Below are 15,051 nucleotides of genomic sequence, written 5' to 3'. Positions count from 1 at the left end.
TGAAAATTGAGTAGTGCCTACACCTTGTTGTGAGTTTATCCATTGTTTGTCCGTCTTTCACGGCAAAACGGAGCAACGAATTGTCGTGATTTTTTAAGTGAGATAGTTGAAGGGATGAAAAGTGACATAGGCTACTTTTTGTCTCTTTCTAACGCGAGCGAAGCCGCGGGCACAAGCTAGTTCACATGTATATAAAGCAAAGGGATCCTTCTGTATTGAGAGTCACAAAACTTTCCTATATCCTGTCATGGGGTGCTATCGACAAGATAAGCTTATCGCGTTGAACTTATTTGAGATATAAATATCGGCCGGAGTCTGAGCATCTCTAGTACTCGCAGCTCAGCGTGGCTCTTTGGAGATGAAGCTGTTTATTTTACTGACAGGTAGGCTAACTTAATTCACTATATACTAACCCCCTTATTCATAACCGTACTCTAAAGTTATCAAGACGATAAAGTTCGTTTGTCCCTTTCCGACGTATCGGTGTGATAGAAAAGGACATTGATCTTTATCGGCTTGATAACTTTAGTGTACGTTTATGAATAAGGGGGTTAAGATTTATTTTTAACCCCCGAGCCCCCGACGCAAACGACGGGGTGTTATAAGTTTGACATGTTTGTCTGTCTGTATTTTTGTCTCTGTGCAGATTCAAGGCATATTTACTTCTAAGATTTTAAACCTCTCCTACTCTCTGACTGTGTACAGAGAACTTTGATGATGTTGCGCTGACTCAAAATCTGCTTTGCCTAAATCTGGTTGACTGGTAGAAATTACCCTACGGAGCTTATACCGCCGGTTAATGAAGTCAGTAGGTCAGAAAAGTCGCAAAATTCTATTGTTCTATCGGTGCTCTCCCTGTGAGAAGAGTTTTTTCTGACGGAAATGGTTTGACAGACTATAGTATAGTTTTAGTGGTATTTGTACAATAAAGATTAAATTAATAAATAAATTATATCAACTGTAGCATAGACCAAAGACAAATGCTTTTTTTTCGGCAGGAGTGACTGCGGTGCTATGCGCTGTGCCGCGCGCCACAAACGTCAGGAATCTACTGGTGGAAGATCGTGCTGATGGTGGCTACCAACTCACCCTTGTTGACGGTAGGTGGCAGACTTGAACGCGACTCATTTTTTTATAAATGGGCTTACTCTTGGCCACAGACTAGCCAAAGGCAAAGACGTGGCAGAAGATGCTTGTTCAGCCTTGATTTGAAGGTTGCCGGGTTATATGAGCTCGGAAATATACCTAGCCGTTGGCAAGGAATGGTGGAAGCGGTCGTAGCACACTAGTGTGACAAAACTTATCGCGTCGGTGCATCGTACTCTATCGCACCTACAAAAGGACGGAAGGAAAGGAAAGGACGGCCTGAAGTGATAGGCTTTATCACGTTACCGTGCTTGCCCGCCAGGAGAGCCAACCTGATAATCGCTTATGCTTTGTGAGCACATCGCTCCCCATCGCTCGTCTGAAAAGGTGCTACACCACAGAGCGCAAACTGCGTTTCCACCGCGAAAAATAGATTTCTGAAACTATATTTTCCCATGTATCTTTTCAGACTCCGGAGTGTCAGAAGTCCTCGGCATCTTAGGCCGTAACGTCGTCGTCGATGACTCAGTGACCTTTGACGTGAGCTCGTCCTTCGACGAAGAGGCTGACGGTTACAGGATCACTGTGACCTGGGACGGACCTAGTGACCGCGTGTTTGAAGACTGCTTCGATTTTGGTAAGTGAGCTGATATGACCTAATACATTTTCGTTTGACGAGGTTAAAGTTCGGACTTTTTTTTTTTCAATTATAAACTGGCCAGAGATTGACATTAGTCGCACCTGATGGAAAGTGACGACAACGCCGAAGTTGTAGCTTACTGGTTCAGTAATAGTCTATTCACTCTTGACTTGAATACACCCAGATTGTATTCGCATTAGGAAAGAAGACTCTCAAGAGGATTCTCAGACAACCCCGATCTGACTGGTTGGAGGTAGTCAGGCGACTTTGATAAGTAAAGTGACCGAATGTGAACTACAAACCTACTTATGCTACAACCGTTTTGCTCGATGAGAGTGGAGGCTGTGACGCAGTTTATTCTAAAATCATTGTGACCTGAATGGATGTAGTGATCAGGTGTTTGAGGACTGATTCGACTTTACTTATGAAGTCACGTTGTCCATGCATTGGCAAGTTATAATAGATAATGCAGCTCTCAATTTTGTTTCTAAAATGTCTCGACAGGAGATTTACTTTAAAAGGTTTGTTTGTTTATGGCATATAATTAACCGGGCAACTAAAATATTAAACGGGAAAATGTCGGGAATACAATAATACAATTTGGCTGTGTTTTAATATTGTGGCGACAAAAAAAAGATATGAGCCTCAAATATTAAGCATCATTATTATTGAAAAAACGGCAGCAAATTTCAAGCGACAAAAATATTGCCGAGGAACATTAAACAATACTTTGGCGACTAAAATAATAATTGGCACCTAGTATTGCAAAGCGTAAATTTTTTTATATTTTGTAGTCATATAGATGTTAGCAGCTAAATAATTATACTTAGCTCATCGTTTAAAGTAGTATTTAAATTGCGGAGGCAACTAAAAAAAATATTGGGAAGTAGGTTTTTTTAAAACACATATAAAATCGTTTCTTTATGGAAACGATGGTCTCATCGGAAGATCAGCGCTTCCAGGGTGGCTAGCCGAATGGCACAATCGCTCACGAAACGCTCACGAAACGAAGCGCTAGTAGATATCTATCTCTATCGCGCTTGCGTATTGGCGCGACAGAGCCAGCGGCGTATCGCTTTCGTTTGGCGTCGGAGAAATGCCATTCGGCTACGGGGCCTGGGAACGCGTACCAAATCATTTTATAATAAGGACACAGCAAAGAGGAGTGTATTTTAAGCTTCTAATGGGTCGGTAACGCGCATGTGACACCCCTTGTGTTGCAGACGTCCATAGGTTACGGTGACCGCTTTCCATCAGGCCGATCGTATGCTTGTTTGCCACCGACGTGGTATTCAAAAAAATTGCCATGATAATCGTATAGTATAATATTACAAGAGCAGAATTATTTTCTACTAGCAAAAAGTGGGTTAGGGTTAGGTTATTTTTTTAGTAGAATATAAGTCCTATCAAATTTGCAAAGTATGACATATTGACATAATTCTTAGGTACTTTGTATGTACAAAACAACGATAGCAAAAAGGAAATGAAATACAGTCCCAGAGGCATGCATCCCCAACACACATGACTCGCTATCAAAACAGAAATAGGAGGAAGATGGACAACTTTTTACCGCCTAAATATTATGCAAACAAAAATCTACGGAAGTCTCCTAATTTATAAGATTATTTTGCTCATGAACATTATGCCAGCATAAGATTCGATATTATAAAATCTGCGGAACGATTTATGCCAAAGCATATTCTGAGTAAGGTTTTCTTGCCAAAAAAATTAATCTTTCAGAGTGACGTTAAGACTGCGTAAGGCCTGCCTTAGATTCGATAGAGTAAACGTCTTGAAAAGTTAAATTAATTGTATAGACGAAGTTGCCAGCACCCCCAAACACCTAATTTCTTACCCATAAGTATAATATTTTGTCGACCGTTATATTTTATAAGAATTCTTTTTTTAGGGTTCCGTAGTCAACTAGGAACCCTTATAGTTTCGCCATGTCTGTCTGTCCGTCCGTCCGTCCGTCCGTCCGTCCGTCCGTCCGTCCGTCCGTCCGTCCGCGGATAATCTCAGTAACCGTTAGCACTAGAAAGCTGAAATTTGGTACCAATATGTATATCAATCACGCCAACAAAGTGCAAAAATAAAAAATGGGAAATTTTTTTTTATTATGGTACCCCCCCTACATGCAAAGTGGGGGCTGATATTTTTTTTCATTCCAACCCCAACGTGTGATATATTGTTGGATAGGTATTTAAAAATGAATAAGGGTTTACTAAAATAATTTTTTGATAATGTTAATACTTTCGGAAATAATCGCTCTTAAAGGAAAAAAAAGTGCGTCCCCCCCCTCTAACTTTTGAACCATATGTTTAAAAAATATGAAAAAAATCACCAAAGTAGAACTTTGTAAAGACTTTCTAGGAAAATTGTTTTGAACTTGATAGGTTCAGTAGTTTTTGAGAAAAATACGAAAAACTACGGAACCCTACACTGAGCGTGGCCCGACACGCTCTTGGCCGGTTTTTTATTAAAATGACAGCTCAGGTGATGAGTGCCGATGTATAAATTTTAAATGTACTTTTTATGTTAATTTGCTATATAAATACTCATACTCATACTCATACTCATATTTATTAATAATATCAATTACAGGTCAATCTTACATATTATATTACAATCACAGAACAATTCGTAAATTTACATAGGTATACATTTATTTATTTTGTTAATTATATTTCATATTATACATTCATATTAAAAATATTTTAAAAGAACTGTATATTTTATATTAATAGATAGCCGTTTTCCTATTAAACTCTTAAATTGTTTCCAATATAATAATTCAGTTGCCAAATAAATAGTTGGTACTCGCGTCTGAATAAACCGTAGCCGTAATGACATTAAAATGCTACCTCATATTGACATATTTTTGAGGCCCCATTTTAGTCGCCAAACTATTATTTTTGATACCCATTTCTATGGTTATTTAGTCGCCCGGTTAAATACGTGCCTTTGTTTATTATCAACATATGATACAGCTAGCGACAAGCGATATCAGATTGCATATACAACCAACAAACACTTGACTTTTCGGACACGTCTCAATTTATCTCGAATAAATGATACCTATGGTATTTTAGTTTAGAAGTAGGACGGGTTTTAAGATAGATAAGGAAACGTCCTTGTGGCCTACATACTAAAGACACCTCTGTTCCTGTATCTCTTATTAAATGTGTAGGGTAGGGCTAGGTGGGGTAAATATAAGACACGGGTAAAAATGAGACAAAGCTTTTGACATTATTTAACCACAATACTGTTTCATTCCTATCCCAAAGAGAAGCATTACATCCTCTCATCTTTTTTAACGTATAGGAATAACCTTTGATAATAGTAGTATTGAGCTTATTGAGCTACCTTGACCTAGACCTATGCACAGCGGATACATGGATTTTATGGATCGGACTGGCCTAAGGTTCACAAATGTAGGGACAAAGCCTCTGATTATTATAAGTATTATAGCCATTGGTATAAAGTGTTCAAAACAAATCTTGGTATTCCCAGGCAACAAACAATGGTTCGCCGGCCCCGAACAAAAGAAGCAATACTGGCCGCTCCAGCACGCCAACCTGAAGAAGTACTCCGTCATCGCCAAAGATGTCGACAACGCCGGCATCGCTGAGCGCTACTGGCTCAACTCCGCCGGGCACTACTTCTACGTCCACCCCGAGGCACCCCTCTTTGTCGACTATCACAACAGCCTAGACAACCATATCTGTTTCATCGCCGAAGTCGCCGCTCCTTACTCCACAAGACGCACCCACAACGTCCTCAAATACGACATCTGGCTCTTCCAGAACGCCAAAGTAGCCCACCAACACGCCGTCGATACTTATCTAGGAAAACCCTCAGGCGTACCCGACTACCGTATGATCCAGTACCCCATCTGGTCTACCTGGGCGAGGTATTCCAGAGAAATCGACCAGGACAACCTCTGGGCTTTCGCCAATGAGATTAAAGATTCCGGGTTCCCTAACGCTCAGTTTGAAATCGATGATCTCTGGGAAATCTGCTACGGATCCTTAACCGTCGACGAGAGGAAATTACCCGACTTAAAGAAGCTTATCCAGGATATTAAGGGATTAGGTTTCCGAGTTGCTATTTGGGCGCATCCATTAATTAACAAAGATTGCGAGCCTTGGTATTCTGAGGCTCTGGATAAAGGTTACTTTGTACTTAGCGAAGATGGTAGCCCTGATGGTTACTGGTGGAACAATAACGGGTCTATGCCTGGTTACATCGACTTCACTAACCCGGAGGCGGCGGCGTGGTTCAGCGGCAGGCTCCAAGATCTGATCAAAACCTACGATATTGACACGCTGAAGTTCGACTCTGGAGAGTCCAACTGTTCTCCTCAGGTAATTCGTGATCATTAAATACACAAGGCCTTTTAGTTGCAGGAGTAGGTAATTTTTGCAGACATAACGCAGTGATACAAATAGTGCACCTTGAGGTCTATGGTATTTGCATTTTTTTGCTATTCGATGCATGTGGAAATAATGAGGATTTTTATGTGACTTTGGAAATTAAACGACTTTGGAAATTATCCCAATGTACCCTATATAGGGAAGGGCGGGAAGGGTATAAATAAACTAGAAGAAATATCGTTGTTACCGATCAACAGCCGACCAATGTAAAGGAAGGATTAGACCTTGAGGAAGTCCTTTATTTTATTATTTTTTCTTCCTTTATTAGTTTTTAGTTAAGTTTAGCAAAAAGTGTATTTTCAGCACAGGCAACTTCTTGCTTACCGGGCGGCTCCATCCCCTAAAATTTAACACATGGTTATAATTTAGGCCTTAGGGCCTAAATTATGACCATGTGTTTAGAGAAATAAAGAATTTTTGTATTTTGTATCATCATTTAATTTGTGTTCGTAGATCCCAGTACAAAACGGCGACATAGATTTGCACCCTGGACATATCGTGCAGGCCTACGTCAGGGAAGTGGCCAAGTTCGGTCCCGCTATCGAAGTGCGAGTCGGAACGAGGTAGACTTTAACATTTGTTCTTCAGAAACTATTTCTCGTCAAACAACAAATCATTTATTCAGCAAATAGGCCACGACACTTTAACAACGTAACTAGAACCACCTTTTCCTCTGTAGGCTTGTGCCGTTTCGTTCGTTGATCGGAGCACTCCGATCTCGTTCAATCGCTCCCACGAACTAGTTCGCTCTTTTAGGTCTTTTGCTTATTTAGTTCAGCCAGCGACCACTGCGATCGGAAAGATCAGAAAGAATGGGACCGAATAGTGGCAAAATAATACGAATAGTCCACAGATAGTAACATATTTTCGGTTCGAAAGGTTGTAAGTAACAGAAGTTTAATATACAGCACAGTCACACACTCATTCTCGATCCAAACCGCTCGCGCTTGCCAATCCTATACTGAAATAAATGAGCAAAGACCGATTCTCAGAGCACGGAAAGATTCAGTTCATTTCAGTCATTGATGGGATTTTATTTCTAACAGTTCAAAGTTCGTGAACGACACAAGCCTACTCCTCTAGCTGGTTCTCCTCTTAAGTACTTTCTACTTATTTAAACGTTAAAACCATTGTGGCTACATTTTTGGCGTCTTAGCCACTGACACCAATGTAGCTATAGCTGGTATAGTACTGGCTATAGTGGTAAAGATGGCAAACAACGTACGATGAGGATACCTAGCTAGTCCTGGGTTCGAATCCTGGTAAGGGAATTTATTTGTATGATGAGCACAAATTCTTTCTTTATGCATGGATGTGTTCTATTTAAACCAAATAATTGGGTACCTATCTATTTATTATATGAGTGTTTTGTGTTGTTTGGTTGTATATAAATTCTACTTCTCATATTTCTTAGAGCCACCTACCATATATTCTGATTATATTAACTCCAGTACCCAAAGGTTGTCTGGAAGAGATCGCTCTTAAGCGATAAGAGCGCCTGTTGTTACCTCTGTTTAATTTGTTTTGTTTCTTGTGTATTACTAGTAAACTATGTGAGGTGTGCAATAAAGAGTATTGTATTGTATTGTATATCGTAGTTTGTGTACCCTCAACGTAAGCCTTCTATAACTTACCGTGGTGCTTAAGATTAAGACCATCCCTTATTTATCTTCAGTTTCTGATTGGGATATCCAAACTTATCTCAATTTATCGTACAGGACCCAAGAGCTGCCCATATTCGTCCGCATGAACGACAAAGACACGGTGTGGGACTTCAACAACGGCCTGGCTACTCTAGTCACCACTCTACTAACTATGAACTTGAACGGGTATACTTTGGTGCTGCCTGACATGATTGGAGGAAACGGGTAAGGAACTCAAATAAGTTAAGGCCATAGAATAAAAACTGTCTGGTGAGTTTAGTTACTACTCTGTTCCCTAAATTTCTATGGACTTGAATGGATATACTTTGGCGTAGCCTGATTATGAGATTGTTGTTGTTGGGTAAGAAGTTGGGCTCTATTTGGGTTATTCTACGAAACATGTCAGTATCACCGGCTTTCCTAGTTCATGTCGACTCATGTGTTCAAACCATGGGTTTCTTAAGGGTTATGGCTGGGTTGTTTGTACCAGGGTACGTAGCGAAATGGCACAAACGCTCACGAAACGAAACGAATCGTAGATATCTATCTTTATCGCTCTTGCATATTGGCGCGACAGAGCCAGACTACCTTTCGCGGCGTTTCGTTTTCGTTTCGCGTCGCAGAAATGCCATTCGGCTACGACACCAGATCATCAGATAGGGATCTAACCGATGTATTATAAACATATTCGAGCAATTCCCGTTAAGTTTGTACATTTGGATCATGTCTCCGATTTTGATAAAAATTGGTAGGCTGATAGAGTCCATGATGCTGAGCAAGATCCACTACGTTTCCCAAAATGTCCTATGTAGTTTGTATGAAACCTTCCTTTTTTGTTACCAGATTTCTATACATTTTCAGTAACAAAAAGGAAAGTTTCATACAATCAACCTAGGACATTTTGGGAAACCTAGTGGATCATGCTCAGCATCACGGACTCTATCACTATCAGCATGCCAATTTTAATCCAAATCGGAGACGTGATCCAAATGTACAAACTTAACGGGAATTGCTGATTCACTCGACATCTGCCTACAATGTTTTTAGACTCGTTTTATAGAATCCATAAATGTAGGTTACTATGCTAAAAGTAATCGCGTCGCTAATTGCTTCATTTGCTAAAATGTCTTAGATACTTATTTATTTTCTAAGGTGATGGTTTCTCTAAGATAAGATACTTATTTATTTTATAACTTTACTATAATTGTATGCTTGTTCAGATACAACGAGAAACCGAGCAAGGAGCTGTTCATCCGCTGGCTGCAAGCTAACGTCTTCATGCCGAGTCTGCAATACTCCTTCGTGCCCTGGGACCATGATGATGAGGTAATGACACTACCGTACTATACCCCGGCCGTCTTTACCCAATGGCCAACAGAACTTACTGCTTTAGAGGCGCCAACGCCAAATGCCTAAAATGCGACTCTGATATACTCTGGTATCCTCCTCAGCCCCAGCCATATCAAAGGAAAAATAAATTTTTCACCTACAAATTTAACTTAATAGTGCAGAGCATGGTTTATTTTATTTCGTTCGAAAATTGAACGAAACAAAACAAATGCAACTCGTTCCAATTTAATATGGTTTGAATTTAATAGGACTCAATAAGTAGACCGTACAGGTAAAACCTTGGGTCTTAGGAGGAATCCGTATGTGCGGCATCTTCGACATCCTTCCTACATCCGATATAGTATCAGTGTGCGTAGCCGAATGCACAAACGCTCACGAAACGCTCACGATAATATCTCTTTTGTAGCTATCTATCTCTATCGCTCTTGCGTATTGGCGCGACAGAGCCAGACTACATTTCTGTGGCGTTTCGGTGGCTATGGGGCAGTAGATAATGTGAAAATGCACTTAGTGCGTTTTTACATTATCCGATCCGATATCGGATGCAGGACCGATATCCCATATATTTAAGCAGCCATCTTTAATTTTTGCCTTTGAAATCCTTCCTACATCCGGTATCGGATCGGATAATGTGAAAACGCACTTACGCTGCGCTATCAAGTAATGTGTTCTAAAACGGTAAACTCATAGCCCAGGATTTTGATGATTTATTTACATATTTAATCTCTCTTTTATTGTATTTTAAATGGCTTTCTCGTCACAACATGACGCAACCATTTATCGGAATTTATCAGACCCTTGAAATAACATTCGCAAACAACACTCTTATAGGATATTTATGGACTTTATATCGTTCAAGGTTTCAGGAAAAGTGCAATCTGTAAACTGCAATATTACTAAGTAAAATTGGTGATTTTTTGGCATAAGAGAGCGTTTATCTTGGTCCATTTCTACCCTCCCCTGTCCCCTCTAGATAAGCACGTGGAAAGGGAGTTTTAATTATATCAATAGTTCGATACTGCTACAATGGTAAAAGCGCAACGTTGATTCAAAGACGAATGACGTAGAAGTTTGACGTTCAGAAAGCCATACCTATGTTTAGAAGTTAACGAACGATATTTGCTTGTATCTTTATACTACACAGTAACCGGTCAATACGGCAAGCGACAAAGTGGGATGTGTTGCTGAAAAATTACACATCTGGGGACCGATTTTTGGATCTCGAACGCATGAATTCGCCGTTAGAAAGTCTGTTGGCCCCTGTACACATATGGCCAACGGTTTCACCAACCCCCTTGGCCAAGCGTGTAGAGGGCTACTTGGCCGTAAGTTGGCAGTTGGCGCTTGCGCTTGCCGGCCAACCGATTGGTGTCGGTTTTTTGTCCACACATCAAAGGATCTTGGCGCCAATGGCCAACTGCGTTTACACGTTGGCGCTTCATTCAGTTGGTCGTCAGCCGTCAGAGAGGACAGTAGTGAAATATTTACGAAAATAATAAGTTTATCTATGCCAATAATAGTGTAGATTTTAGGAAATAAAATAACCTTGCAAATGTTTAATGTATTTCCTAAAAAAGATAAATGTTCTTATCAGAATATTCAAAAAATTGTTAATATATCAAATAATTAAATTTTACTACGGGGTTATTATTTTTTAATCAAATTTTGCTGACAACGTAAAAGACCTAGAATTTCCTAGCATTTTCCATTCCACGTCCATCTTTCATGAAGAGCCAATGCCAAGTGATTGGTTCGCCAATGTGTAAACAGCGGCTCTTATCTTGGCCAAGGGGTTTCACAAAGGGCTGGTGGAACCGTTGGCCATGTGTGTACAGGGGCCATGTGGAAAACAACGTAATGCTGCGACTTTCGAACGGCGAATTCATGCGTTCGAGATTCAAAAATCAGTCCCCTGTTCTATCAAAATCAATGCAGGGTCAGCTAAACCTGACGTTGGTCACTTTTAGTCTAAATTCCGAAGAATAATAGGTATCTAATAAAACTACTGTCAACTGTTTCAGATAGGCTTTAAGCGCTGGGAATTTTACCACAAATAACACTTATTTTCAGACGGTGGAGATCAGCAGAAAGTACACCCAGCTCCACGCCGACTATGCCGATGAAATCGTGGCAGCTATGGAGGCCTCGGTCAGGGATGGCACCCCAGTGAACGCGCCCATCTGGTGGCTGGATCCTACGGATGAGACAGCCCTAGCTACTTGGGATGGTATGTGTATAGTAGACTCATTGACTATGCCGATGAAATCGTGGCAGCTATGGAGGCCTCGGTCAGGGATGGCACCCCAGTGAACGCGCCCATCTGGTGGCGGGATCCTACGGATGAGACAGCCCTAGCTACTTGGGATGGTATGTGATGTGTATAATAGACTCATTGACTATGTTGATGAAATCGTGGCAGCTATGGAGGCTTCGGTCAGGGATGGCACCCCAGTGAACGCGCCCATCTCGTGGCTGGATCCTACGGATCAGACAGCCCTAGCTACTTGGGACGGTATGTGTATAGTAGACTGATTGACTATGTTGATGAAATCGTGGCAGCTAACTTTCATCACCTAAGGTAGCCTATATACGTCCCGCTGCTGCACACAGGCCTCCTCTCACGCATGAGAGGGCTCGGGATATAGTCATTACGCTGGCCCAATGCGAATTGGAAACTTCACATACCTTTGAATTTCATCGCAGTTTCCTTATGATATTTTCCTTCGCCGAAAAGCTATAAATAAAATACCTACCCGATCAATGATTAATATGATTATTGATGCAGGTTTTACTATCCACTTGAAACTAATCGCTCGATTGCCCAGAAGTGGCACTGACTAATGCCCCCATTACTGTACAATTAGATAACGCCTCTAACGACAGAGCATTCACAAAGAGTTTTGCATACGGTGGGCTGTCAAACCGACCAAACTTCGATCTTTGATTACGAACTAAGCATCTTGTAAGGATCAATATTTACTTATTAGCTTTTACGTGCACATCGAATAGGTAAAAATACCGTTAGGATTTCAAAAACAAACTAACATTTCTTTTGTTTCTTAAAATTCGATGTGTAAGCGAGACAAGCAACTCAATGAAGTATCTTATAAGTATATTCAAATAATTGTTTATCTTGCAATTTTCTATCCTCGTAAGGTCCAATGTACATTATAATGTACATAGTGCTTGTAATCTAATTTTGAATCTTTCATGAACCAAATAATAGCATTTCCATTGTAACATTGTTTTTAGAAACAAATGAAATTCTTACAAATTTACTTATAATTAGAACAAAGTTCAAATTCAACGAGGCCATAGGTATATACTTGGACGACGTTAAATTTACTTTCCACCGGATTATAATGGGGCAATACATATTCCATACAAGGCTATCACGGAGTATTATTTCTTCGTCAGATTCCAGACGGATTCCTCTAGATCCTAAATGTTTTGCTATTAAATTTTGAATCATTAAATATATGTATATATGCGAAGAAATTCAAAGTTGTATGTGAAGTTTCCAATCCGAATTGAAATTTATTTATGATACTTAAAGGGAAATGTTTTATGAATAGCAGCTGTTTGTTTCACAAGTTACGCGATCAGAAGTGGCATTTGTTCCCATGGTGGACAATGGGAGATATATTTACAAAAACATCTTCATTAAGTAACTCGGCTTGACATTTAAGAGTGCATTTTAATGGACGTTTTTACTTTATTACCATTTAAAGATACCTTAAAAAGATATATGGACTGGAAACCAACTGGGACTTGTATGTGGATTACACGCCGTGCATTTTGTTCTCAAACAACTTGTAGTATAAATAAATAAAACAAATGTAAATGAATAAATATTGGGGGACAACTGGGACTTTTTTTTTAAAGTTGTCCACCCCACTTTTTTCGTAACATAGGTATTTTTTACGCGAATTTCACTCAGAAACGCGAGGTCTTTGGATCCTGATAGGAGAAAAAAAGTCCCAAGATTTCCATACATTTTTCAAACCTTCCATTCCGTTACCGCCATGCAAAATGTAGGAAAAAATGGTAACGGGATTGTAAAAAACCTTGGGCTACTTTTTTTCTCCTATTAGAACTGAAAGAGCTCGCGATTCTGAGTGGAAACCGCATAAAAATTTCCAAATCCAAAAAAAAGTGGAGTGGACAACTTTGAAAACAAAAATGGCCCGACTGACACAGGTCAACCTAGCTCCAAACTAAGCAAAGTTTGAACTGTGTGTGCTAGGTGACGATATACATACATAATTACATATATAGAAACATGCTTATATACATAGAAAACATCCATGACTCAGGAACTGTGACCTGATCTCAGAATCTGTGCTCATCACATAAATGCTCTTACCAGCATTCGAGCCCAGGATCGCGGCTTAGCAGCTTAGTAAGGCCATTATAGTCTTGGCCTCAAAGATAACGTAATTTTGAGGCTTTCTTGCGACTGTATTAAATAGGCTCGAAAAATTAGGAAATCTTACTTTTGACCAGCAAACACAGAAATGTATCTACTAACTAGAAATTCACGTCGCATCGAACAACACTCGAACTACAGATATTTCGATTAATTTGTTACCAATTCCATGATGCGGTAGTTCATTCGGCTCCTAAATATCACAATATATAAACGTACAAGTACTCCTACTAGGTATTAGGTATCTGCGTATATACAAGTAGATATAGAGCTGCGGGCGTAGCACACTAGTTCGATCAATATTATCCACAATTTTATCGCATCGGTGCGTAGTCCCTATCGCACTTACAAAAAATGGTGCGAAAAGGACGGTCTGAGGTTATATCATTTATCGCGAGACCATTGCCGACCTGATAGCTACAATTACCAATAGCATGCGTGGTTATGATGACACTTACGGTATGGTTCCCTAAACGGTTTTCTAAGATTACTAATTCTACCGATATAGGATAGTACCTTACCTAGACTACATTGAAAACTTTTTACTTAACGACACGATATCTTCAAAGTTGCATTTACATTATATTACAATACGTTTCAGAGTTCCTCCTGGGCGAGAAGATCCTCGTAGCACCAGTATTGGAGGAGGGGGCGGTGTCCCGCGCCGTGTACCTGCCGCGCGGGACGTGGCGGGACGCCGCCGGCGCCGTGTTCGAGGGCCCGGCCACTCTGGACTACCCGGCGCCCATCGACGTGCTGCCATACTTCATCCTGCAGAACTAGTCCTTCGTCTTGCAGAACTAGTCCTTCATCCTGCAGAACTAGTCCTTCGTCTTGCAGAACTAGTCCTTCATCCTGCAGAACTAGTCCTTCGTCTTGCAGAACTAGTCCTTCATCCTGCAGAACTAGTACTTCATCCTGCAGAGCCAGTACTTCATCCTGCAGAACTAGTCCTCCATCCTGCAGAACTAGTCCTTCATCCTGCAGAACTAGTCCTTCATCCTGCAGAACTAGTACTTCATCCTGCAGAGCCAGTACTTCATCCTGCAGAACTAGTCATACCTACTTCATCCTTCAAAAGTGATAGTACTGACCAAACAGCCCACTTAGGGCACATTTAAATTGAAGTCTGTGTCATGTTTTGTTTATAACGAACTAAAATAAATGAGTAATGAATTAAAACTTTTTTTTTTTTTCAATATACCTAATGCAAACCCAAAAAAACACAGCTCTTGGTCTGTCTCATTTATCTGCCAATAAAAAATATTTAGCCGCTAGTTACTAGCATATACACGTATGCTTATGGATTAAAGAGCGCGAGAGAGAGTGTGTGAGAGAGAGAGATAAAAAGAAGCCAATAAGTTATAGTAGAACTTTAGTTCTAAAATCCTCCTTCACGCTCGTCTCCTCTTGTCCCAATATATACTAAGTTTTTAAACAAATACAAAGAAATACAATATAGTACAG

At 40.2% G+C, this 15,051-nt stretch overlaps 1 protein-coding gene across 2 annotated transcripts; it reads left to right on the top strand.

Annotated features, from left to right (window-relative positions):
* Window positions 1-238: 238 nt before the first annotated feature.
* On the top strand, window positions 239-14,766 carry LOC125233744 (myogenesis-regulating glycosidase-like). Of its 2 annotated transcripts, XM_048139819.1 has the most exons (10): window positions 239-383; window positions 999-1,100; window positions 1,556-1,723; window positions 5,240-6,093; window positions 6,616-6,725; window positions 7,881-8,030; window positions 9,026-9,131; window positions 11,226-11,382; window positions 14,186-14,348; window positions 14,433-14,766. In XM_048139819.1, the coding sequence occupies exons 1-10, from the start codon at window positions 359-361 to the stop codon at window positions 14,449-14,451; spliced, it is 1,854 nt and encodes a 617-aa protein (XP_047995776.1). In that variant the 5' UTR covers window positions 239-358; the 3' UTR covers window positions 14,452-14,766. The 2 variants fall into 2 exon arrangements, with proteins under 2 accessions (XP_047995776.1, XP_047995775.1); XM_048139818.1 differs by having other exon boundaries at window positions 240-383; window positions 14,186-14,766.
* The last annotated feature ends 285 nt before the right edge of the window (window positions 14,767-15,051 follow it).

The sequence above is a fragment of the Leguminivora glycinivorella genome, chromosome 15, assembly GCF_023078275.1.
Source record: "Leguminivora glycinivorella isolate SPB_JAAS2020 chromosome 15, LegGlyc_1.1, whole genome shotgun sequence".
Taxonomy (NCBI): Eukaryota; Metazoa; Arthropoda; class Insecta; order Lepidoptera; family Tortricidae; genus Leguminivora; species Leguminivora glycinivorella.
Note: the sequence above shows the minus strand (reverse complement) of the source record. Positions and strands in the feature narration are given on the sequence as shown.